The sequence below is a fragment of the Primulina eburnea genome, chromosome 11 (assembly GCF_022965805.1).
Source record: "Primulina eburnea isolate SZY01 chromosome 11, ASM2296580v1, whole genome shotgun sequence".
In the NCBI taxonomy this organism is placed as follows: Eukaryota; Viridiplantae; Streptophyta; class Magnoliopsida; order Lamiales; family Gesneriaceae; genus Primulina; species Primulina eburnea.
The window spans coordinates 4,417,432-4,443,186 of NC_133111.1; the positions used below are offsets into that span (position 1 = coordinate 4,417,432).

The 25,755-nt window shown below is 34.3% G+C and overlaps 3 protein-coding genes across 6 annotated transcripts; 1 reads left to right on the forward strand and 2 right to left on the reverse strand.

Moving 5' to 3' along the window:
- Positions 1-10,811: 10,811 nt before the first annotated feature.
- LOC140804312 (CMP-sialic acid transporter 4-like) lies at positions 10,812-17,881 on the forward strand. 4 transcript variants are annotated; one of them, XM_073160231.1, is made up of 17 exons: positions 10,812-11,141; positions 11,672-11,794; positions 12,194-12,251; positions 12,383-12,446; positions 12,537-12,648; positions 12,829-12,908; positions 13,359-13,434; positions 13,528-13,628; positions 13,838-13,909; positions 14,077-14,125; positions 14,266-14,307; positions 14,455-14,576; positions 14,975-15,034; positions 15,435-15,483; positions 16,332-16,426; positions 16,527-16,610; positions 16,928-17,881. In XM_073160231.1, the coding sequence occupies exons 2-16, from the start codon at positions 11,768-11,770 to the stop codon at positions 16,576-16,578; spliced, it is 1,059 nt and encodes a 352-aa protein (XP_073016332.1). In that variant the 5' UTR covers positions 10,812-11,141; positions 11,672-11,767; the 3' UTR covers positions 16,579-16,610; positions 16,928-17,881. The 4 variants fall into 4 exon arrangements, with proteins under 4 accessions (XP_073016332.1, XP_073016333.1, XP_073016331.1 ...); XM_073160232.1 differs by having other exon boundaries at positions 10,813-11,141; positions 11,719-11,794; positions 16,527-16,621; XM_073160230.1 differs by having other exon boundaries at positions 10,814-11,141; positions 16,527-16,621.
- LOC140804311 (uncharacterized) lies at positions 17,389-21,587 on the reverse strand. The gene is given in 9 exon segments (XM_073160229.1): positions 17,389-17,879; positions 17,978-18,056; positions 18,058-18,108; positions 18,283-18,451; positions 19,315-19,445; positions 19,787-19,969; positions 20,060-20,314; positions 20,316-20,963; positions 21,455-21,587. Coding segments are annotated over 8 exon segments (1,197 nt in total). The 5' UTR covers positions 20,526-20,963; positions 21,455-21,587; the 3' UTR covers positions 17,389-17,760.
- A 525-nt stretch (positions 21,588-22,112) lies between these two features.
- LOC140804310 (acyltransferase GLAUCE-like) lies at positions 22,113-24,551 on the reverse strand. The gene is made up of 2 exons (XM_073160228.1): positions 24,052-24,551; positions 22,113-23,186 (listed from the first exon to the last, which is right to left on the reverse strand). The coding sequence occupies exons 1-2, from the start codon at positions 24,511-24,513 to the stop codon at positions 22,257-22,259; spliced, it is 1,392 nt and encodes a 463-aa protein (XP_073016329.1). The 5' UTR covers positions 24,514-24,551; the 3' UTR covers positions 22,113-22,256.
- Positions 24,552-25,755: the final 1,204 nt, after the last annotated feature.

Sequence of the window (25,755 nt, forward strand, 5' to 3'; positions counted from 1 at the left end):
TCTTTGAGAAACATAATTTGTTATATCTACCACACTAGAATTTTATGGATTTTATTTTTTTAAATAACGTTCTCCCCATTTTAAATTTTTTTCCGATTATATTTATTAACAATTTATTTTTCTATGTTAAAAAAATTACATTTATAGTTTTGCAGCAACATTTAATTTTTTTGTAATCAGAAATACAGTAGATTATTTCAATTTAAATATTAATCATGTTTGGTAAAAACTTATTTGAGATTATCTCACGGTCATATTTTATTAGACAGATATCTTATTTGAGTCATTCATGAAAAATTAATACTTTTTATTGTGAATATTTATAGGGTCGACTCGTCTCACACATAAAGATTCGTGAGACGATTTTATTTTTTTAAATAACGTTCTCCCCATTTTAAATTTTTTTCCGATTACAATTATTTACAATTTATTTTGCTATGTTAAAAAAAAAATTACATTTATAGTTTTGCACCAACATTTAATTTAATTTAATTTTTTGTAATCAGAAAGTAGATTATTTCAATTTAAATATTAATCACGTTTGACAAAAGCTTATATGAGACGGTCTTACGGGTCGTATTTTGTGAGACATATATCTTATTTGGATCATTCATGAAAAATTATTATTTTTTATAGTGAATATTGGTAAGGTCGACGCGTCTCACAGATAAAGATTTGTGAGACTCTCTCACAAGAGACTTACTCATCATGTTTTACATATAACTTATTGATACTTTTAGATTTAAAATTTTAATAATTAAGGACATAAATTTATGTCATTCGTCCATAGCGTGCGGATAAATGATGCTTTAAAGCAAATTTTAGCTAACCACTAGGAAAATTAATGAAAGTAAATGTGCTTTTAAATATCAAATTAATATGTAACATAATATCTATTTATAGATCTGAGGTATGCAGATGTATGCCGTATTAAATTTTGGCAAAAACTTGTGTAAGACGGTCTCACGGATCATATTTGTGAGACGGATATCTTATTTAGGTTATCCATGAAAAAGTACTATTTTTTATGTTAAGAGTACTATTTTTTATTGTAAATATGGGTAGGGTTGACCCGTCTCACAGATTAAGATCCGTGAGACGGTCTCACATGAGACTCACTCCTAAATATTTCCATAATTTTTTTGTGTAAAAAATATATTTTATTATCATTAAGATATGATACTTATTGATTAATCGTTAGATAATATTTACTTAGATTAAAATAAATTAGAGAAAAATATGAGAAAAAACTAGAAAAAGATAGAGAGATTTACAACATTTATTGATAAATATGTACCTACAAAGTTGGCTAACAAATATTATTAAAGGTAAAAATGTAAAGAAACTTTTGTTATCTTCATTTGAGCGTTGTTTTATAGGCAAAAACTTGTGTGAGACGATCTCACGGGTCGTATTTTGCGAGACATATATCTTATTTAGGTCATCCATGAAAAAAGTATTACTTTTATTGTGAATATCGGTAGGGTTGACCCTTCTCACAGATAAAGATTCGTGAGAGCGTCTCACAAGATACCTACTCTGTTTTATATGACATAAACATTTTTTATATAATAATTTTTATAGTAATATTTAGAAATTAAATATATTCATTATATTATATCAATAATTTATTAATTATTAATAAATTAATACTTACTAATTTTAAGAATTAATTGCATAAAATAACATTTCTTATATTGCACGAGTGACATACTATTTAATCCGATAACACGTGGGATAAATGACTTTTTGATTTAATCTATAATCAATAAACTCCAATAAAAATTCATGTAACAGGTATAAATTCAACTATAAATTAAATTAAATAACGTGATCAACATTTTTATATCTTTAAATTTAGTTAAATTAAATTATACATTAATTTCTTAGTTATACTGAAATATTTCAAAAATGGAAATTATAATATAATATTAATGTATAAATGCCCGCATATATGTGGTTGAAAGGGTTGGCTGTCATTGTTTGAAGGAGAGGGCGAAGATTCCTATAATGTCACGTCTCTCATAACCATATATAATTTTTAGAGTAAGGTCCTATGTAAATATTTTTTTATTAAATATAAAAATATTATATTAATTGATAATTGAATATAATAATTATCCCTAATATCAAATATGATACGTAAATTTATTAAATTATAAAAAAAATATCATATATAAATTAAAAGAGAATTCGATGAATTAACTCTCTAAGTCCAATCACACTAGTCAGAGATGAATTTACGTATAATACAAACAGAATAAATAATTGATTTTGCTATAATTGAATTTGTTACTAAACAAATCGAACATAACAAATACAGATTATAATTTAAATATTGATAGATGCAAGAATTAATTATGAATAAATTAAGTGAAAATCAGGGTAAGAGCCGAGTAAGTAAATTACAAGATTATAGAATCTCAAATACCAAAAATCAAATTAATTAAAAATAAAAATATTAACCTCGACAAAAAAAATAAAAATTAAATTCAATTTAAAAAAAGGACACGATGTATATTTGACCAAATTTGACAAGTCTAACTCACATAAATAAAGTAATTTAACGAACGACTTTTTTAAGAACTCAATTTAACGAAGAAAAAGAGTTTCTTTAAGGAGGAGAAATTTTTTTTAATGTAAATAAAAAAGAAGAAAAAATACAAAAAGTTGATAATAATTTAAAGTTGTCGAAAAAATTTGAGAAACTCGTTATTTTTTTAAATAAATAAAAAACAATAATAAAAAAGATAAAAGAAAAATTTTGAGACCCCACCTAGGGGAGGCCGTAGGCGGGCCGCCTAGATTGCCTCCGCCTAGATCATCCGGCGTTACATTCTCCTACGCTTGTAAATTGGCTGACTCATGCATTCATTTAATTATATATATATATATATATATATATATATATATATATATATATATATATATAATATGCTAGGGTTATGACTCACATTCCTTAAAATAAAAGCCTTAACCTAATTACTTTAATTGTATATTTAGGTTTTGTAATTATATTAAATTTTATTAAGAACTTTAATTATTTAGTATGTTGAACATGTAGTTCTACAAGCTCATTAAATATACTTCTCACTATATTTAATTTAATATTTAATAAACTCAACGTTTGAGTTTAATAACTTAATCCTCAAATTTTATAAATTCATCTCCTTGAATTTATTCTCTCCAAATTTTAAATATCATAAATTCAACTTTTTAAATTTATTATCTCATAAATTCAACTACTTGAATTTATTTTCTCAAAATATAATTATCATAAATTAAACCTCTTAAATTTACTTATATCATAATCATATATATATATATATATATATATATATATATATATATATATATTCAACTCATTGAATATATTCTCTCAAAATTTAAATATCATAAATTCAACTCCTAAATTTATTCTCTCAACGGGAACAAATGATCCAATGTTTGTGAGAACCTCAATCAGGGATACAACTAGCTGGAGGTTTACAACTCTTAGTGATTCAGGACATTTTCCTTTATTCGGGGTTAAACCAAATTGCCCCATTTCATGCACCAACATTTGGTTATGAGAATGTCGGAAATCATTATCGAACCATGGTAAGAGCTTCTACTAGCGTCGCCCCATGATTCCTTATGTATCAGTGATAGTGCCTGCAAGAACCAGTCAGTTATGATTAACGTATACGGTTCCTTCATCTCATATATACCGATCGAATGTGCAACCATTGGTTCATCGAGGGTTGCATATTAGATTTGATAGCTATGTGATACATACAATCATGAAATAATGATAGTGTCACCGCATGCACAACTAGATAACTCTTTCTCAAATGTACATCTCACACTTTGGCCAGAGATTTCATGCACTATTATTTCGATAGACCACATAAGATATCCACACTCGTAGATGAGCGGTGAATTCTCGACTAAAATGCACTGGCTCCTACATATGTCGCATTTGCACTCAACCTCGCCACCTTGTTACCATCTCCGAGTCGATAAATGAGTCAAAGCACAATCCTAGTATGCAAAGCCTCAGTGCTTTCCTGGGTTATAAGGACTAATTATATACAATCACAACCACAGACTTTTCTTCTCGATGAAAGATAACCACTTAAAAAGTCTGGGAGATGGATGTTCGGTACAATCATCGTATGATTACCTATCTGCATGATTGGACATCTTTATGCCCTTAACACGAAACATGGTACACAACATCACAGATGCTAGTCTCAACCTAAAGCGTTCTTCATCCTTATTTTTAGGCGGCTGAATCGATTATGAACTAATTTAGAATATACAGTACTTACAAAGAGTTTTAAGATCAAATTACGATTTATTCTTATTAAAGTCTAATCAAAGAATTTAGCTATGTTGATTGTATGAATATACAGATAAAGCAAAATGAAACCATGAAAAGTTAAATTATATTAAAATAAAGATTGTTTATTTCACTTGAATCAATAAATTCCCTAGTCAATCGTTGGATTGCAGGGCATATACTCTAACAATCTCTCACTTGCCCTAGAGCCAATTACCCATAAATTTTAATCTCGTTACTTCGCGATGCTTTTCAAATAATGGTCCTGGCAATGGCTTTGTAAGTGGATCAGTAAGTTATCTATAGAGGCGACTCTTTCGACTGATATATCTCATCTTACCACAATCTATATCTCATCTTACCACAATCTCCTGGATGATGTGGAATTTCCTCAGTATATGTTTGGATCGCTGATGAGATCTTGGTTCCTTTGCTTGTGCAATGACACCAATGTTGTCGCAGTACACGGGGACTGGATCAACTCTATTAGGAATAATGCCCAACTTTTGAACGAAATTTCTCTTCCAAACTGCCTTTTTGGCTGCAGTAGATGCATCAATATATTCAGCTTCAGTGGTGGAATCTGCAACGGTGTCTTGCTTGGAACTCTTCCAAGAGACAGCCGCACCATTGAGCATGATTACAAAACCTGAGGTTGATTTCGAATCATCTACGTCACTTTGGAAGCTAGAATCAGTCTAACCTTCCAATTTTAATTCTCCAATGCATTGAACCAGGGTTCGCCTGATATCTACTTGAACAATCAAAGCATAAGCAACATCATGGCGTGTTGATATCATACTATACATGATACTACCAATGGTTGACGAATATGGAATACACGTCATCATCTCTATCTCTCCATCAATCTTGGGGCACATTGCATTAGATAGAGTAACACCATGACACATAGTAAATATCATTTCTTGGATTCTTCCATAGAGAATCTCTTTAGAATAATATCGATATAAATCGCTTGGGTGAATCCCAACATCTTCTTTGATCTATCTATATAGATTTGTATTCTCAATATGTATGATGCTTCACCCATGTATTTTATGGAAAATTTACTTGTCAACCATATTTTAGTTGATTGCAGTAATCCTACATCATTCGTAATGAGCATGATATCATCAACATAGAGACTCCCACTAAATTTTTTGTACACACATGGTTCCTCAGGATTCTTAGAAAAACCAAATTCCTTGATAGTGTTGTCGAATCTGAGATTCCAACTTCTTGACGCTTGCTTGAGACCATATATTGATCTCTGAAGTTTGCATAGATTATGCTCACTTCCTACTGATGTGTACCCATCAGGTTGAGATATATAAATATCTTCTTTAATGTCTCCATTGATGAATGAAGTTTTTACATCCATTTTTCATATCTCGTAGTCATATCATACTACTATGGTTAGTAGTATTATGGATTTAAATATCTACTGATGAAAAATTTTCCTCATAGTAAATTCTTTACCTTTGAATATAACATTTTGCTACCAGTCTTGCTTTGAAGGTCAATACCTTCTCATTCGCCCCAAGCTTTCTTTTGTAGATCCATTTGTATCATATGAGAACGATTCTCTCAGGTGGATCCACTAATGTCAGAATTGGTATGAAAACATAGAGTCCATTTCAGACTGCATGGATTCAAGTCATTTGGATGAATCAGTATCAGATATTGCTTTTTTAAAATTCATCGGATCACATCTAACACAAGGCTCATCATGACCTTGTTCATGAAGAAGCGTCTATCTAGCAGGTGGTCTAATTACCTTCTAGGTACGCGTACTTCAACTACTGATTGTTGGGATCATGTTCAACTTTTATTGTTGAGAGAGTATCTTGAATTTCTTCAAGTTCGATCATCACACCTTTTTTATCTAATATAAACTCCTTATCAAGGAAGGTGACATTTCTTAAAAGAAACACTTTTGCTTCATTCAGATGATAGAAATAATATCCACCAGAATCATTTGTATATCCTACAAAGTAGCACAAAATGGATCGATTATCTAATTTGTCTACTACTGCTTGCTTTATGTAAGCAGGACATCCCAATATTCTTACATTTTTCTCATATATATCTCATATGACGTTTTATCCACTGTTTTTGTATGAATATTATTCAATAACATTTTCGCAGTTTCAAGTGCAAAGCCCTAAAACGATGTAGGTAATTCAGTGAATCCCATCATAGATCAAACCATGTCCATCAAAGTTCGATTACGACGTTCAGAAACACTATCCATTTGTGGTGTTGCTTGTGGAGTCCACTGTGAGAGAATCCCGTCCTCTTTTAGATAATCCAAGAATTCAGTACTCAAGTATTCTCCACATCGATCAGTTTGAAGTGTCTTAATACTTCTTTCCAGTTGTTTTTTCACTTTTGATATGAATTCTTGGAACTTCTCAAATGATTCAGATTTGTGTCTCATCAAACAGACATGCTCATACCTCGAATAGTCACCAGTAAAGGTAATGAAGTATGATTGCCCATATTTTGTGTTAACACTTAGCGGGCTATAAATGTTTGTGTGGATCAAATCCAGTACACTATGTACATGTACCTCGTTTCCCTTAAAGGGAGCCTTGATCATTTTTTTTCTTTTAGACATGACTCACAAGTAGATAGAGAATTTATATCTGACAAGTAAATATGTATTCTCCCACTTATTTGTGCATCATTCTTTGAGAAATGTGACCTAGTCTAACGCGTCATATTTGTGTGGGATTTTGATCATCTAAATTTCTTTTGTTTGTTGTTGAAATCATGTTTACTTGGACTTTCACTTATCATTTTCAGAACATTTTTGGCCCGGATAATTTCTCATGTCCGAACTTCTTGTAGTGAAACAAATATGTTCGGAATTATTGGTCTTTGTAGGCTCTTTAAGTGTCCTTCGAATTTTGCCTTTTATTGGGTTTGTTTTTCCTTGTAAGGGGAAAATCGTTTCTTTCCATTACCTTGTGGTCCTCTTTTCGTCCCTAACAAGAAGCCCAATAGGAAACACATTTTCATGCTTTATGATGGCTTCATAAGTCATAAGCATGTTGACTAACTCTTCAAGGCTATCATTAATCTTATTCAAATTTAAGTTCACCATAAACCCGTCAAATGAGGAAGAAAATGATAACAAATTGATGTAATGAAGCAACTCGTTAGGAATCACCTATTTCATGTCCACCACTTTCTCAATAAGCCCAGTCATATATACACCACGCTCATAGGCCAGAGCCCGTCTTGCATGCATGTAGTTATGAGCTCCTTGAAAGTTGTGTGCATCATTGTACGAGTTTCATGCACCATGCAACTCTTGTATGTGTATTCGAATGTTAGCATCATTCAACATTTTCTCAAACTGTCTCTATAGTTCATTTGACATATAAGCGATCATATTACATTTTATCTTGCATACTATGGTCCCACCATCTTTTATGCATTATCAGTTCAGCAATACTGACGTTAATGTGTATCTCATTTTTTTCCGAATTTAGAACAATTTTTCCAGCCAGTCTTGAAAATTAGATTTGGTTAGCTTGTTAATAACATAAATGGAATATGTGATGAAATCGAAAACTATACTAATATAGAAACAGAATAATGGTTGCTGATTATTTTAAAATAATTTGAAGATATAAAATATGGATTTTATTTTATAAATTTCCCTCCCACTATTTTGACATTTCCACCACCATCTGACGAAAAAGAGAAATTGTATTTCCTTAGTGTGTACGTAGAGCCCAATTAGATAATTGTTATCCCGAATAATATCAGCTAATTATAATTTCAAGGTAGAATCCAATTGCATCCCTATGGAATCTCTCTGTGTTTTGCCTCACGTTTAATAAGGACCAAATATTATGATATCGTTTATTTTCACGTGTCAAACCGATCCATCAATATCAAATTGTAGTGGATGGTCGCCATGAGTTTCCGCAATAATATGAGCCGAAGTCATGGGATTTCCGCTCAATTCACATCATATGTTTGGTGGAATTCACAGCTTTTGGTGACCAGACCTCCCCAATAATATGAGCTATACACTGTCCACGGATAACGTTCAACATGCAACCACGGTTGATGGAAGACAAGGATAAATTAAACTCTTTTAATTTTTACTTTTGCGGTTTGATATAAATTTTGAATCTTATTCAAAATGAGGGATTTTAATTTTAAAATTATCTCATCATTTTAATTTAAAATCGCGTGCCATGTTTGTATGTTTGCCGGATTTATGCAACTATATTATTTAATAATATACACACATGCATACAACTATATATCGCATATATCATAATATGACATTCAACAATAAATAAAGATGATCGATCACCAACACTATTGGATCCATATGAGCCAGACATGGATCCAAACCCAAAACCTATGTGAATGCAGGGATGAAAATGCAACTTATTACAAGAGCTTCCAATATTTTATATGTCTTCATATTGTGCATGTGGTCCACCATATTTTAGTCTCCATCTCCCATTATTTCTAATAATTACTTTTAAACAGTCACGACATATAAGTGATACATTTCATGGGGTGGAAGCGGACTATAAACCAAGCCCACTTTAATAATATCAAATATTAACAAAATGAATTAAAAACATTAAAATATCCTAACACACACATATCAAATTGGTCAAGCTCTCGATCATCCTTCATGCATTTTAATATCAAATATTAACATCAACTAATTAAACAAATTAAATTAATTAATTAAATCATGAATCTAATAAATCTATTACTAACCACCATAATTATTAAAGTTCATTTATTCAATAATAAATGATTTCTTGTAAAACATATTTTTACTATAAATAATTAAAATCATATTCTAATTATTTACTTTACAAATAATTATAAACTAAGAAAAAATTTATTTTAAGAAAAAATTGAACAATTTTAACAAAATATCAATTTTATCCAAGACTTTGTAAAATCAAAAAATCGAACTCTATGTCCGAACAATTAAAGCCCACGACCCAGCATGGTGCCCGATCGTATCGGGCACTGGCTCTGCGCGCAGTGCGCAGGCCGCGTGCATGCTGCGCGAACACTACGTGCACGGTCTGCCCGGAACAGTTCCGAGTGGGTCCGAAATTGTTTTCCTCATAAAAATCAAAATTTAATTGTGCATCAATTTGCTGAAAAAATTTCTTGTGTGTTTAGAAACAAATTATTCGACATGATTTAAACCATACAATAAAGTGAACCTGGCTCTGATATCACTGTTGCATTTTATCGGTTCAGCGAAAGTTTTACATTTTATTTTGACATTCAAAATATTCTTTAGACACTCTATGGTTTAAATTAAATAAACATTCATAGGATGTTTAGTATATACCTTTAGTGAACAATTTTCACTTGGCTGTAACTACTCCGATATTAGCGGATGTAGCACTTATTGTAAATCTCTATGAACTTTTTTTAAGAGCTCCATTTCTTCGATCTCTTAATCTGGTCCACGACTGGAATATTTGTCTCTCTTCAAGCACTAGAAATTTTGAAGAAGTTATCTCGTTGGAGAAGAAAAATCAAGAGGAGGCTCGAACCCTTAAACATGGAGTGGTCGAATTTTTCATTTTTTTGAAAAACCCATCGAATCATGGTAAGAGCGTCTAGTATCATCGCTCCATGGTTCCCTAGGTATCATTGATAGTGCATGCAAAAACCACTCGATTATGATTAACATACATTACGGTCCCATCATCTCATATATCGCGATCGAATCTGCAACCATTGGTTCATCGAGAGTTGGATGTTAGATTTGATAGCTATGTGATATAATCATGAAATATTTATAATGTCATCGCATGCATAACTAGAAAACTCTTTCTCAAATGGACATCTCACACTCTGGCCAGAGACTTCATGCACTATTATTTCGATAGATCACATAGGATATCTACACCCGTAGGTGAGCGGTGAATTCTCGACTACAATGCACTGGCTCCTACATATGTTGCAATTGCATCCAACCTCGCCACCTTGTGACCATCGCAGAGTCGGTAAACGAGTCAAAGCACAATCCTAGAATGTAGAGCCTCGATGTTTTCCCGGGTTGTAAGGACTAATTACATACAATTACAACCAAAGACTTTTTCTCTCGATGAATGATAACCATTTGGAAAGTCCGAGGGAGTGCTGTTCGGTACAACCATCGTATGATTACTCATCTGCATGATTGAACATTGTGATGCCCTTACCACGAAACACAGTACACAACATCACAGATTCTAATCTCAACCTCAAGCGGCTTTTATCTTTATTTTTAAGCTGTTGAATCGACTAGGAACGAATTTAAAATTACAGTGTTTACAAATGAGTTTGAAGATCGAATTACGATTTATTCGTATTAAATTATATTAAAATAAAAATGGTTTATTTCACTTGATTGGTAGTTAATGCTTGTTCATGGGTTGCATGTTTAAGAAATTCGATTCGTGTTGGAAATCCTATTTTGGGGAAAAAAAACCTAAATCATGTGTAAAGATACAATAGATAAATCTCGAAGGGATATATACTAGAAATTTTTTAATACATGATTAAATGTGCTTGATTCAAAGAGAAAAACACAGATATACTAGCCGATCAATATTTTTAAACGTTTGTCTTTTAGATTTTTGACACGGGATCTGACGCAGTTATCCCAGGAAATCACATACGAGATTTTTATAACAATTGTTTGAATCGAAAAAATAAAAGCAAAAGTTTTTCGGTTCTAAACTCTACAACTGCAGGAACGAAAGAATACCTTTATTCAAGACAATCGCGATCCATCCTTCTTCTCATTCCATTTTGTGAGGTAATCGTATTTATGTACCAAGAAGCTTTATTTTGATTGTACTTAGCGAAGTATATTCGGTTGTTATTTGGAATTTCTTGAGTTATTGATGAAAGATTCACACTTTTGTTGTAATAATTTTAATGGGTATTTCTTGATATAATTATTGTAGTTAGCTAGTTTGGCTGGTTCGACTTGTGAGATTTGTTTTCTAATGAATGTGGATTTGTGTCTTGCGAGTGCCTGAGGAAGTACCGTTGTAAATATATGTATCTTTGCTGATCTGAATTGTGCGACTTCGGTTTGAAATGGTGTTTGCCAACTCAAATTAGATTTCTAATATTGTATTGGGTCGTTGAAATGCGATCAGTTATTCTTGTTAATGGTTAATCAAAATACCAAAATAAACAGCAAATAAAGCTTCTTCCTCGTACTCATAGTGAAACCTTGACCAATTACGCTGGCAGAAACACCAATCTGTGGTGGACGATTTCTTATTAGCTATTGATTCTGAATATATCATCAGTTGTGATTTTTTTTTATCTTCCCAGCCTTTTGGTTGCAGCTGAAGTCTCACCTAACAGTATTATAACGACAGAGATATTGCCCTACCCAATTTGACGATAAGAGCTAGCGAGGAGCAAAAAATGGATTATAGAAGAATAAAGGATCAGGTTTTATTCTTCTTTCCATTGCTTACTTTTCAATAACTTACCAATGCTATATATGTCCCTGGCGAGTGTTAAAATTTTGGAGGTTTCAGTTTTTGCCCTGACTTTTCGTTTTTTAAAAGTTTATGCATAGCTAGTTTACCTGCATGTTGTCGACTTTTGTCTGCTGGCACAGTGTCTGTACAGATTTCTATTTTTCCAATATGAATTACATCTGTTGCAATATTGCATCATTCACTGTATATGGGTGGGTGGGTATGTTCTTTATTTTTTTTTATTTCACGCCCATTTGTTAGGATGCTCTAAATTGAGTTTCTGAAAATGAATCGTTGCCCTATTAACTCAGTCCAACTCTATCCTGTTTCCTTAACACTTTTCATTTCTTAATTCCAAATCATTTAGGATAAGGACAGGGCTATAGCTGATGATGTAGAGAGTCTACGGGGAAGATCCCATTCAGGTGCCATGCTCCTATCACTTATGTTTTTTGATCAGCTATACCATTTACTGTTCTTTTTTCTTGTATTCTCTCATTTTTCCTCAGACATGCATGCAGGTTAGATGATCCTGATGTTTGCTATTGAATTACAGGATCTCCCAGTAGTGTGGCTGGTTTTGGAGGTAACTCTAATGAACTGTCTAAGTGGAAGCTCAAGTATGAATGCCTTTTGATTCCTCTGCATTGTAATAACTAGATGCTGCAAAATAAAGTTCTCATCTGTTACTTCTTTTTGTTTAAAAACAGGTCAGTTGTAACACTTGCATTGACTTTACTTACGAGTTCACAAGCAATTCTCATTGTCTGGTCAAAGAGGGCAGGAAAGTACGAGTACAGTGTCACAACTGCAAACTTTTTGGTGAGTCTATGCGTTCACTATCAGGCTGTTTACACCAGTATCCTACCACAGTTGTTGTTCTATTAGTCATATCCCTACCACAGTTGTTTTACCTTTAGTCATATTTCTCCATAGAATAAACTTTTCTGGCTTCTTACAAGAGTGTTCTGAAATTAGCTTCAGTTCCTTTTTTCTTACTAGGTAGAAGCTTTGAAATGTGCACTATCACTTGCTGCCTTGGTAAGAATATGGAAGAGCGAAGGTGTTACTGAGGATAACAGGTTTTCTACCCTTCACTGTTCAAGTCATTCCATAATGAAGAGATAAACAACAGCGATCTTAGATTTTAGACATGTATTTTAATCATTTTTACCTGATAAAAGGTTCTAGAACCAAAGCTCCGTAAAAGGTTCCACGACAATACAATTACCAGAAATCTAATTCTGAACTCGCTGAGCTTGGGTTTTGACAACAACTTTTATCATTTTACCATATTCCGGAACTTGTGGGAGTTTAACTTATGAGCTTACGTTCGTTAAATTTCTTTAGGTCGCACTATAAATATTTCTAAAAAATGATCTCATGCAGAATGACATGTCTATACTGATGAATATTGCCTTTTAACTTTACGCCGGTATATTGTAACTAACATTCGGTTTTGTTACTTTTTGAAATCCCTTTTTAGCTGACCACAATTTTTTCCTCTCTTAAAAAACTTATGTTATCTGTAGGTTGACTACTACATTTGATGAAGTTAGTGTATATCCCATTCCTGCAGCTCTTTATCTTATCAAGAATTTACTTCAAGTAGGTTTTCATTATTATCTAACAAAGTTTTCCCGATAATTTTACTTTCTGTTTTTGCATTGCTAATTTCTAGTATGTATCGGTTTGTGGCAGTATTACATCTTTGCATATGTAGATGCTCCAGGGTATCAAATATTAAAGAATCTGAACATCATAAGCACTGGCGTGTTATACCGTATCATACTTAAGAGAAAGTAAGTCATTCCTCAATTTAAAGAATCTAGTGTCAACATTTCAAATTTAGAAAAGGCTCTGTAATTCTTCTCTGCACACAGAAAGGATTAATGCATTCTCGTGTTATGTAATTATCTTTTTCCTCCACAATGGATGAGAAGGTGACAAAGGCCGACCTTCTAATTTAAAAACTATTAATCAATTAAGAAAATGCATTTTGTTTGGTCAGGTTGAGTGAAATTCAGTGGGCAGCTTTCATTTTATTGTGTGCAGGGTGCACTACAGCACAACTCAACTCTAAGTAAGGATGCTTTGTGTTATCTTAAGCATATGTTCGGAGTGTTCACCATATTCATTACGATGCTTGATCTAAATTTACTTTATATTGCAACTGTTCCAAGATAATTATAAGATTTGCTTTATGCATTTTTTGTACTCCACACTATACTGAAAGAGTTGTTTGTGCAGTTCAGATCAAGTAATGCAAACTCCTTTGCAAGGCTGGCTGATGGCAGTTGTAAGTTTCTTATTGAGAGTATGGCAGTGTTATCAGTTATGGTATCCCTTGATTGAGTGTTGGATAGAGAAAAGGGAATTATCATTTACTTTATTCTTTTGGCTTGTTACTTTTAGTAACATTTTGTGGATATGTTCCAGATCATGGCCCTTCTCAGTGGTTTTGCTGGAGTCTACACTGAGGTGAATCTGTATAAAAAAAAAAAATTCCCCTAAGAAACAGTGAATCTTTTATTAATCACAGCTTTCGATGTGTCACTGTCAGCTTCTTTGAAAAGGTTATGAAATATCTTTTTTCAGTTATTTGGCCTTAATATTTTTTTCCTGTAGGCTATAGTTAAAAAACGACCTTCGAGGAACATTAACGTCCAGAACTTTTGGTTGTATGTATTTGGGATGGCTTTCAATGCTGTTGCAATCCTCGTTCAAGATTTTGATGCTGTCGTCAACAAGTACATTGCAATTGCTTTTCCATTTTACTTTTTCCTTCATTTTATGCCAATGATGCAGGTTATGCTTGCCATATTATGCATTTACTGTGTTATTCACCGTGATCATTGTTGAGATCCAAATCAACAAAATGACGCTCGGATGGTAGTTGCAAATCCTAGAATGATCTAATTTACCAAACAATTTATTCTGGATATTTCCATATGAATTATAATAAAGGTCACATCCATTGGTAATTTTCTTGCCTTAGAATACTGGCCAAGGTTGAAGATTTGCTAGAGGATGATGTACATACGTTTACAAGGAAACAGACAAATTTGAAATATTCATCACCTGCCTCTTGTTGTGTTACAAAAGTATACATATATTCTGCATTGACGTTTATGTTATTGTTTTACAGGGGATTCTTTCATGGGTATTCATTAATTACAGTTCTCATGATCCTAAACCATGCTCTCAGGTATTAGTTCCTTTGTATATCTTGAATTGACTCGACTGGCTGGAAGAGCATCAATTTTAGTATGGGTTACAGGCTTCCTCTTATTGTTTGATAATTAAAATGCTATGGAGTGAGACCGTTTTAGCCTGTGGTGGGGAAAGGAAGTTTATCTTTGAGATGAAAATATTGAGTTGAAAATGGTTGATCACATGTTATTCATTACTTGATTTTTGATGAGTTTTTACTCCCTGCTCATTGATTATTTATTATTTCTAAAAAATATATTTAATGCCATCTTTCCCAGTCGGTTGTGTTGTTTGATGCCTGCATTTATTTTCTTCAACACATTAATTAGTATCTTTTATTCCCGAGAATCTCATCTTACTAGGGGTATTACCTGATATAGTTGATGTCATTGCAGTGGAATTGCTGTATCAATGGTAATGAAGTATGCAGATAACATAGTGAAGGTATGGACTGATTTTTTTTTCCTCGACGGCGCTAAGCACAAGCCAATTGTGAGAACACACTGTGGTCATTTATTGAGTAGGCAATAGCATAGCAGTAGGAAGAAATTCCCAAAACAATCTTTATATGGATAAAATATCAAGAACTGTCAAACAGATATTATTGTTAAATGAGTGGGTTAATGTTGTTTCTGTAAGTGTTCTTATAGGCAACTGGAAACCTCCCAAATTACTAGCCATAACCATGATAATGGAGAAGAAATGGCTTTGATTGCTTTATGAGATATGAAGGTTTCCAGCCAATTACTAATTCGTGGTGAGACTTAGATTGTTTCATCTGACAGCTGATTGAGTGAATTCCTTTGGCATGGATAAATTTCGGGAAGATGAGTGGAGAGATGTTCATAGTACTTAATTAAGATATGCTTATTGAAATCCTCTTTCTCTACTCCCATGGCTGGTAAGTCATGGAACATAGATCGACTCTTGTCATTACTAAAGGGACCATACTTAACATTTTGTTTGGCTGGACATGGCTTCAAGTGCAAGGTGGTAGAAATAGTTGGGACAAAAACAAATAAATGATGGTGTGGTTTTTGTCCTTCAATTGTTTATGGAACTGAGATCTACTGAGTTAGCTTTAAATGTTAATATGTTATAGTCAGTGTGTATTTGTTATTGAAATATACTACATAAAGGAGTGACTGATTCCACAGCGGCATTCACTGGATAAAATATAAAATATTTATGTGGGTGCCCAATTTTCACATCCTAGAAGTATAAGAACGCTGACCTTTCTATCCCATGAGAAAGGAACAACAGATGCTTACCTAACTTGATTATTTTTGCAGGTCTATTCTACATCTGTTGCAATGCTTTTGACTGCTGTTGTGTCTGTTTTTCTATTTGGATTTCATCTTTCTCTTGCTTTTTTCCTTGGTTCCACGTGAGTACTTTCCCAATTTCACCATTCAGATACAAGCAAGTAAAATATGATCTGTGCACTTCTTAAAATTCATATATGAAAACGTGAATTGCTTTTGCAGTGTTGTTTCTGTCTCTGTTTACCTACATTCAATTGGAAAGCTCCAGAGATAGCAACAAATGGTATTTTTCAGCCAGCTCGAGGGGTTAGCTCAAGGTTTAAACTATTTTCTTCTACTCTCTCTCCTCTCTCTTAAAATTTTTAAAACTAGGGAATTTGAATGCATAAGTGCATACTAACTCTTATTTTTAATCGGGCCATCATCAGAAGGAAATTTAACTAGATGATATAAGATGATTGGCGGTAAAAAGTCATTAGTGACTAGTCTACAATAGTGTTTTTACCATTGCAGCATTGTCATATTGTATTCCCACGTATGCGCTAACGTTGTTGCCTGTTGTAAGTTAAGTTTAGGTTCCCGTTAGTTGTTGCTTAATAAATGCATCTTTATTCTTTCTGCAGGCTCCATAAAAATGTCATGGCCGTCAGAAGCAGATGTTATTGAGTTCACAATCAGCCTATATTGTGCTATTTAGGTGGCTGTAGCTGGCATCTAAGTGAAGCGGTTGTTTTACATGATTGAGCTGATGCTGTTTAGTCATCTTCACATGAGAAGATATGTGACAGATTATTTTTTGGTCATTGGATTTTTTCGCCTCTTCGTAATCAACCATCAAGTTTCGTTAATTCAATGTTAACGGTTCGAAACACATCATCATCAAGCTACTTCAATTGGATGAAAGAAAACCTGTACCTCTTATATTTATAGCTTTAAAGTAATTGATGCTCAATGTGTCTTGTTGTTAATAAGATTTAAATGAGATTGTTACATGTTGTGCTAATATAACAATTCAATGAATCCTTGGACGATTAATTCGATCCTTGCCTGAAGGTAAGTGAGATATGGAACCCACAACCATAAATTAGTAAGGAATGTATTTAACTATATTTTTTAGACATGATTATATAGTTTAATATGTAATGAGCTGATTTAGGCTCCCATGAATAATGTTTCACTCTCCTGATAATGGCAGCAATGAATTTGGTGATTTCAAATTTCTACTCATGTGGAACCTATGAAAGTTGCATTCTTCAAAACATTTAACTAATCAAACCTACATTTTTGTTACAAAACACCAGATACAGGGACTTTGTGCGTGCTTCTGTTGCTTACCGGCTCTCTGGAGCATTCGATCACTGAGCCCGTTGGTGTGTCGTCCTTAAGATTAAGATTTGACAAAGCATTGCCCAATAAATCAGTTGTTGATGACATCTCTGGTGCCTCGACAGAGTTATCAGTCCCCATTTTTGTTCGAAAATTGAGTGGTCGTTTCACCACTAATTTCCAGCCGAAGCTTCTTGAATTCATCTTCTATATCTTCTTCAACCAAATCTGTATACATTGGAGATGATTCTGACATATATACACAAATGCTTGTCAGATATCTGTGATATGTTGCAGTTTTCATTAAAAATTTGTTTTGAGTTCTAATGTAATAAATATAAACTTGCCTAAAACACTGTCAACTTGTTTCAAAGAATGAATATTGTCATCGATTTCCTGTAGACAGAGCTCAACTTCTTCAACTGTGGATCTGATTTTCACGTATAGTCCGGCTGCTGATTTGTATGGCATCGGAAACCTAAATCAGGATACCATAAGTTTCACAAACTACAATTCAAAAGCGGTCTAAGAAAATAAATTATAGACCACAGTTGATATGAAGATGAAGACCTAGTTTATAAAAAAAATTCTAACTTTCTGGTGTCACATAAAGCAAGAAAAAACTGAGGCAAGATTACTATAATCAACCCACCATTTTAGATGACTCGGCATATGCAAGGACCTGGATAACTTTCTCCACCCGCTCCAAAAGTGCTGTGCATTTTTCTCGGCTCAGCGATACCTGCTTCAGTTCTCTTGCATATTTCAGGGCGACTCTCTTGTTTCCCGATTTAAGAAAAGCTACAGCTGAATTCCTGGTTCTTAAATAGGAAAAAAAATCTCAAGAAAAAGAAAGTCATTGCAAATTACCAAGAAACTGGAATTTCATTTAATGGAGAATCGATATTTATAGACAAGTACTTTTCATTTCTGAAAATATCCCCCCATATGTAGAATTATCCATGCTGTCGAAAACCGACATTACCAACTAGAACATTTTATGGCGCCTCCTTCTTTCTGCTGGCATTTACAGCACTTGGGCTGCTCACTGTCGATAGTATAAATTGGAAACACCGGGTTTTTAGTAGTTCTAAGTTCGGTAATCTCTCTCCAAGCATCTTTTCAACATCCTTTTAATGAATCTGGATAGCCTACTCTTTCACAACCACCATGTCCAATTGGTTTTTAAGTTGATACTATTTTAAGGGCTGGAGCTGGTTTTATGACTTGGTTGAGATTTTATTTATCAGGTTGAGATTGGTAGCAATGTTAGGCCTTTTTGTTGTATAGTTGTGTTCCAATAATGGAGGTTGTCAGTTAACTCCAATTTGTTTGGGTATGCCGTTCGAACTGTTTTTTTATGGTACTTTTTTTGTATGATTTACCAGCATGTTGGTCAACAAGTTTGTGCACTCCTGTTGCTGCAATTTCAAGATTAACAAGCTAGCTACTTACTGTCAATATAACTGGTGAAAATTAATTTCCAAAAAAAAAATTATTTACAGTTAAAAAACTATTTCCCATTAGATTTTTAGTGATGGAGTCCATCAAGATTGAGTATTTCGTTATGACATGGTAGGGTTGTACTTAATATCAATATTAGATTAATCTTCAATTTTCAACAGTAGATGAGAAATTATAGTTCATCAAGCTGGTATTTCCACATAAAATAACTATGTCTTACTTATGATATCGCTGGTCAATCACATTAAGCTGCTGTTCTAGCTTTTCTGCAGTCCAAATTAAGTGCAAAACACTGTAGTCCATACTCGAGGCACTAGCAACTGCAACCTCAGTAAGACAAACTTTTACTCCCTATATTAGAGAAAGAATGTCGCAATCAAGATTTGAGACAGCGGGATTTATGGAAGATGAGAGAAACCGCCCCTTTAATTGATGGAACAATTGCTACATTATGAACACATAAATCAGGAACTATACAATGGAATCCAAGTCTTAATATGACACGTATATCATCACTGCAAGGAACTAGTAACAATGTACCAGCTACGACCTCATTTCAGTGGAAAAATAGCAGATAACTCTCAAAACACAAAATCTAAGAACTAGAAGCCTGAGATGAAAAGTTACGCTATATGCTAACAAAAACAAAAGAGGAGGTTTCCCCTAGTTTAACAATATGCATTTTACATTACCTCAATCCGTTCAGCTGTGTTCATGACAAGTTGTTTTGCCTTGCCATGTGTTGACAAATAATTTAGAATCACAAGTGCTTCCTTGGATCCTAGACAAATATCTTGAAATTTTCTCATGGAAATTACACAAGAAAGTGTCCAGTGGTTTTCGGACAAAGTCTTTACTACTTCCAAAGCTCTTTCCTACAAATAACATTATCAATGTTGTGGCAAAAAGAAAACAACTAGTAGCTGAAAAAACCAAAAAAGTTGAGAAAAATAGTGGCAGCAAACCTCTAAGAGTGCGGCAAGAATGTAATTGTCTCCGGAAAGAGTGAGACTATCATCATTAGAAGTTGAAGGACGAGAAACCAAAAAATGTATTGATTTGCGAAGAAAGTGAGAGAGATGAGAAGTTACAGTAGGTGGATGGGCGGACGAGATTGGCAATAAGTCACCGGCTCGGCACATCTCCACGAGTATGCGTTGGAGGCACAGAGGGGACAAACCATTTCGGCGAAACCAGATGCATTGAACATGGGAGGGGCGGAATGAGGAAGATTCGGAGGTGGCGAGCAACCTTAATAATCAAATCCCTCCAGAAAAGGTAAAGTGGTTCCCAATCAGATCTCTGTCCGCTCAGGGCTTTGAATCTTGCTCGTCCCTTGACCTCGTCATCCCAATCACTAACCTCTTTCCGAACAAAATCAGCCACTGCCTCTGCCTCTGCTTCATCTTCAACTTTTTCTTCGTTCTCCATAGTACTACTACTACCAACTTTTTAATAGGTATAATAATGTGCTCTGCGTCAAGTACCAATAATTACTTAAAATGCCAAGGTTCCTAATCAGGCTTTCAATTATAGCTTCAGCAAATTTTCCCATTTCTTCATCGATTCATTTTATGAATGAAGGAGTTCTAATCTTCTATTAAAACCTTACCTATGCCTTGTAGGTATGATGTGGGCCCTTCTCTACGCTGAAAAGGCTTAAAAGTCACTTGACTTGAGTTGATGGAATCAGGAAGTCTTTGGTAACATATTCGATAAGGTCCAAAAGGCGGGGGAGGTTGTTCGAGAGATTGAGCAACTATATAATACTGATGTTTCAGAACCTAGGTGTATGCATCTTTTTCAGAGTCGTGCTGAATTAGCTCTGGTTCTATCTATGCAGGAAACTTTCTTGAAGCACAAAAGCATCTGGAGAGACAAAGAAACGCCAAACTTTCCATATCATGTTCCGTACTCATCATTTTTGCTTGTTGGAGAAGTGGCGTCCAGATTTCTTTCAAATAATGGCAAAATATGGTTTTTGTCTTTTTGACTGATAAAAAATTATTGGGTCGATTTCCCAGGTCAAATTGAGAACTTTCTTTTGCCATCTGAGTTTGGCATTTTGATTGTGTTCCACCGGAAACACCTCGGGGAAATGACCGGTAAGAAATAAAAAACTCATATCAACAAAGACACGCACATTCATATCGGCATATTGTCAAGAACTTGCAAACAAATCCAAATTCATCACAAGAAAAATCTTACCCTACAACAAGCCAAACCCAACTATCTTCATTCAAGTCGATCAAAAGTTCCCATGACAAAAATTTGCCTCGCTCGCCACGAAATTCCAAACGACAATTCGGTAAAACTCAACACCTCAACTAGAATAAAATTCAGTAGAGGAACATAATTACCTCGTATAATCGAATGAGAAGAAGAAGCGATCGAAGTCCCTTTTCCTCACTTTCAGGCATAGTTGCAGAATGGCCAATACGGAAGATGGGTCCATTTATCGGACTTTGAGAGATTCGATTAGGCCAAATCGGGTAAAGTTTATGTTGGCTATGGCCCATTTATGGATTCGATAAGAATTGAACTGTTTGGATTTGGTTAATATGAGGCCCAATTGTAACATATTGTCCCATTTATATGGGCTTGTTAAGTCTCAGTTTGGTGAAGCCCAATGGAGAACATAATAGCTAAACAAATTAACGCACCTTTGAATAAGTATTTGGACTACCACAATAAAATCATAAAAGTTGGATAAACGTAATAATATTTAATTCATTAAAAAATTAGGCAAAAACTTGTGTGAGACGGTCTCACGTATCGTATTTTGTAAGACACATCTCTTATTTGGGTCATCCATTAAAAAATATTACTTTCAATGCTAAGATTGAGTTAACTCGTCTCACAGATAAAGATTCATTAGACCGTTTCACCATAGACCTACTCAAGAAATTATTACACGTCTTGTAATACTTAGTTAATAGGTAATATTTAATTAAGAACTTCGAATGTATATTTGCGGAAAAAGAAATGCAATATATATATATTTGAGACGAACGAAGATAGAGTATAATTGATATTTTCTAGTACCTCACAAACTGTAATAATACCATCATATATATATATATATATATGCTAAATCCCAAACTTTGACAAACTGCAAGAAAATTAAGCAATACTGTTTCATCTCATGCATGCATTAATCGCTCATTTCAAGAACTTGTGAAAGAGAGATTGGAATTTTTCCAATTCCTTAGGTGGCAATGCGACCAAGACATTGACTCCATTATTGGCGGACGAAGCTCCGGCGATCTCAGGAAACAGCAATATGATATCCTTTCTATGGTACACGACGGGGCAACCGTAGCTCGATTTCCCCCACGGGTACACCACCTCGTCAAACCCTAGTTTCCACCATGAAGAAATCAAGAACTCCCCGTCTGGAAACCCTCGGTATATCTCCCCCCAGTCTATGGAGGACCTGGCGTAATCGTTGTTCATGCGGCTCGCCCCCTCCGAGACCATGGCCACTAACTTGGAGAACGGTTCGTGTTCGAGCTCCGAACATTTGGCTGATGCATAAGCAGGGAGCACCGCGTTGCCGGAGTAGGAGAGTGGCAGCGGCGGCCTCAGCCGGGAGCGTATGTCCACGGAGAAGAGAATCGTCGAGAGCCGATCAGCGTTGTTTTCGACGTCACGCGACAGCGCCTTGCACCGCCAGATATGCGTGGCGACGACATTGAAGCTGGTGATCTTGGGGGTTTCTAGGGTTCCAGTTCTGATCATTTCAGTCCCTATACTAGTTTTCGCCTTTTCCTTCAAGAAACTTACATCATCGGGGCTCAAGTTCATGATCTTGAATTCTAGGTCCTCTTGTTCGGCCTGGAACTCGAGATTTGCTAATTCTTCGCCAATCGGGAGTTTGAGTTTGAGTAATTCAGGGTGAGGGAACGTGACTTGCGGCGGAGACCTAGCAGCGAGGAGGCGACGGTCATTGCATGGAACCGTGGCTAATGGCTTATCCTCAAAAGCTTGTGAAGCTAGGTTTTCCAAGAAATGTTTGAAGCTCATTCCATCAAACAACATATGATTAGCTGACGTTCCCAATACAAAACCACCACACTTGAACGAAGTCACCTACAAATTTAAGGGCAAAAAATAATTACTTAACTTGATCAAAGAACGAGGATTGAAATTCGATTTATGAATTTAATTTAGGCAAAAACTTGTGTGGACCGTCTCACTGGTCGTATTTCGTGAGATAGATCTCTTATTTGAGTCATCAATGAAAAAATATTACTTTTTATGTTAAGAGTATTAATTTTTTATTGTGAATATCGGTAGGATTGACCCGTCTCATTGGTAACGTCTCATAAAAGACCTACTCTTTAATTAATTTAAAAAATAGTTACAAATTTTTCAAGATATTTCAGGAAATCGAAAAAGTAAAGGCGGTCAAGTACATATATTAAATATTTGCGAGTAGAGAGAGTAGGGTTCACCAACCCGTGCTCATTTATGAAATATTTAATGGCTTAAACTAAAAATAAATAAATAAAAGCTTATTTATTTATTTTTATATAGGTAGAAAATTAATGATATGACAATGACTATGTTCGGCCATGATTAATGATCCTACAAACAAACCAAAAAATTTAAAGTTTTTAAATTCAAATTCATCCACAAAATATTGCAACTTTAATGAAATCCCGGAATGCAATACTCGAATATTTGTAAATAAATCACAAAAAAATTTATTTGCTTAGGTTAATTAAAGGCGTAAGTGATACAGTACTCAACTCTTTAATTAATGTTATTTAACTCCTGTGAAACGGTCTCATAAATAACCCAAATAAGATATTTGTCACACAAAATACGATCTGTGAGATCGTTTGAGATGAATGTTAACTAAAAATAATTATAATTTTTTTCCTGAAATTTTTCTTACTAGCATGTGGCATTAAAAATATTTTAGATCGAGAACATGCATGTGCATATGTACCTGAAAAATGCAAAGTGGCTGATCACCTTCAACATCATCCAACCTCTGGATGATAAGCTCCCTATATGCTGGATTAGGATACACCAAATCCCCAATCTCCTCCATCGTAATGTCGGCCGAAGCCACCACGAAGCCTACACCCGGCCCGTTACACTCGATCTCCGGCCGCCCGGACTGGTGGTTCAGTATCAACTTCCCTGCCAAGAAATCATACGGAACCATGACTAGTTTCTCTATAGCCTTTTTAAGCCTAGCGGCCACAACTTCAAGGGGAAACTCAGGGTTCGGAGGGAAGAAATGCACTGTCTGGACATTGAAATTGAGGACTTTGTCGATGTTGGACAAGAAAATGGGTTTCGGGGTTTGAGAACTCTGTCGGGATGGTGATATTAGAGATGAGCTGTGGATGGTGACCTTCAAGTCTTGGATGGAAGAAGGGTGGTTAGGTTCGAGAGTTCCCATGATTTGATATTGTGTTTGTTTGTGTATACTCTTGTCTTGACTCGACCATTTATATATACTAGTCAGTGCGCGGATCCAGGGGACCACATGGGATTGCAAGCAGACGTGAAATCTTTGTGATTCGATTTTGAAAACGCTGGAGCTGTCGAAACAGCAGCTCCCGACTTCCATTTTTGCGGATGAAAACATACCTATGTTGATAAAAACTCTATTGAAGAAATGAAGATGAAAATAGAAACGTAAAACCAATATCAGATCAGGTACTGGCTTGAACCACGAAAATGATTCGCTGTCCTTAAGCGATATTTGCACCCTCTATAAGATTGCTATTGGGTTCTCAAATGCAAATAGCTTGTAGGATTTTCCAAGCCTTACGTATCCTTTGTATAGCAAAAATAAAGAACACTGCTGTGAAAACTTGAAGAAAGTATTTTTCAGAAATTTGAGAATTGTTGGTTGTTTTACGATTGATGTTTTTTCTTGCTATCAATTTTTCAAAGTGTTATCTGTTATTTATAGATATTGAAAAACACTTTTCATCACATCTTTTCGATCAAATATAACCGTTAAGAGTGGCTCTTCCGAACATGCATGACATTTGGTTCAGAACCATTGCACCGCTTCAAATTTATCGCATCATTTGAATTGAAATTAGGATAGCCAAATAGGAAATAAACATCCTTTTTTTTTATTTATATATTTGTAACTTTGAACAAATTCCAACAATCCCCCACTTGTTCAAAATATAACAAATATATCGGTCCTCAAATTTAACAATGTTTATTAATACAGCATGGTATCTTTTGATTTGAACCATACTTTAGAAAATAAATCACAAAGTAATATCGAAATTAAAGGTAGCATGAAAGCTTTGAACCAATTATTTCTTGTGATACTACCGGTAAGCTATTTCCACATAAACACTTATCAATTTTTCAAGTTCACAAAATTAACTCACTTAGCACATGTTATGGCCGTGCGCTCATCCTATTTCATGAATTTTTTTACAAGAGAAAACTCCAACACTTGATCGAAGCGGCACCACTTCAAAATTCATATAGGTAAAGCTCTTCCAGTGTATATGTTACATTATATACTTGTACTATGTACTGAGCTTTATTAAGAGTTTAATAACTCATCCCTCCATTAGTAACATCTCTAGCACTTTCTGTTAATGGGACTTCAAATATAAATGCTAAACATTCATTGATGACTTGTTGTTACCCTTTGAACCTTGTATAA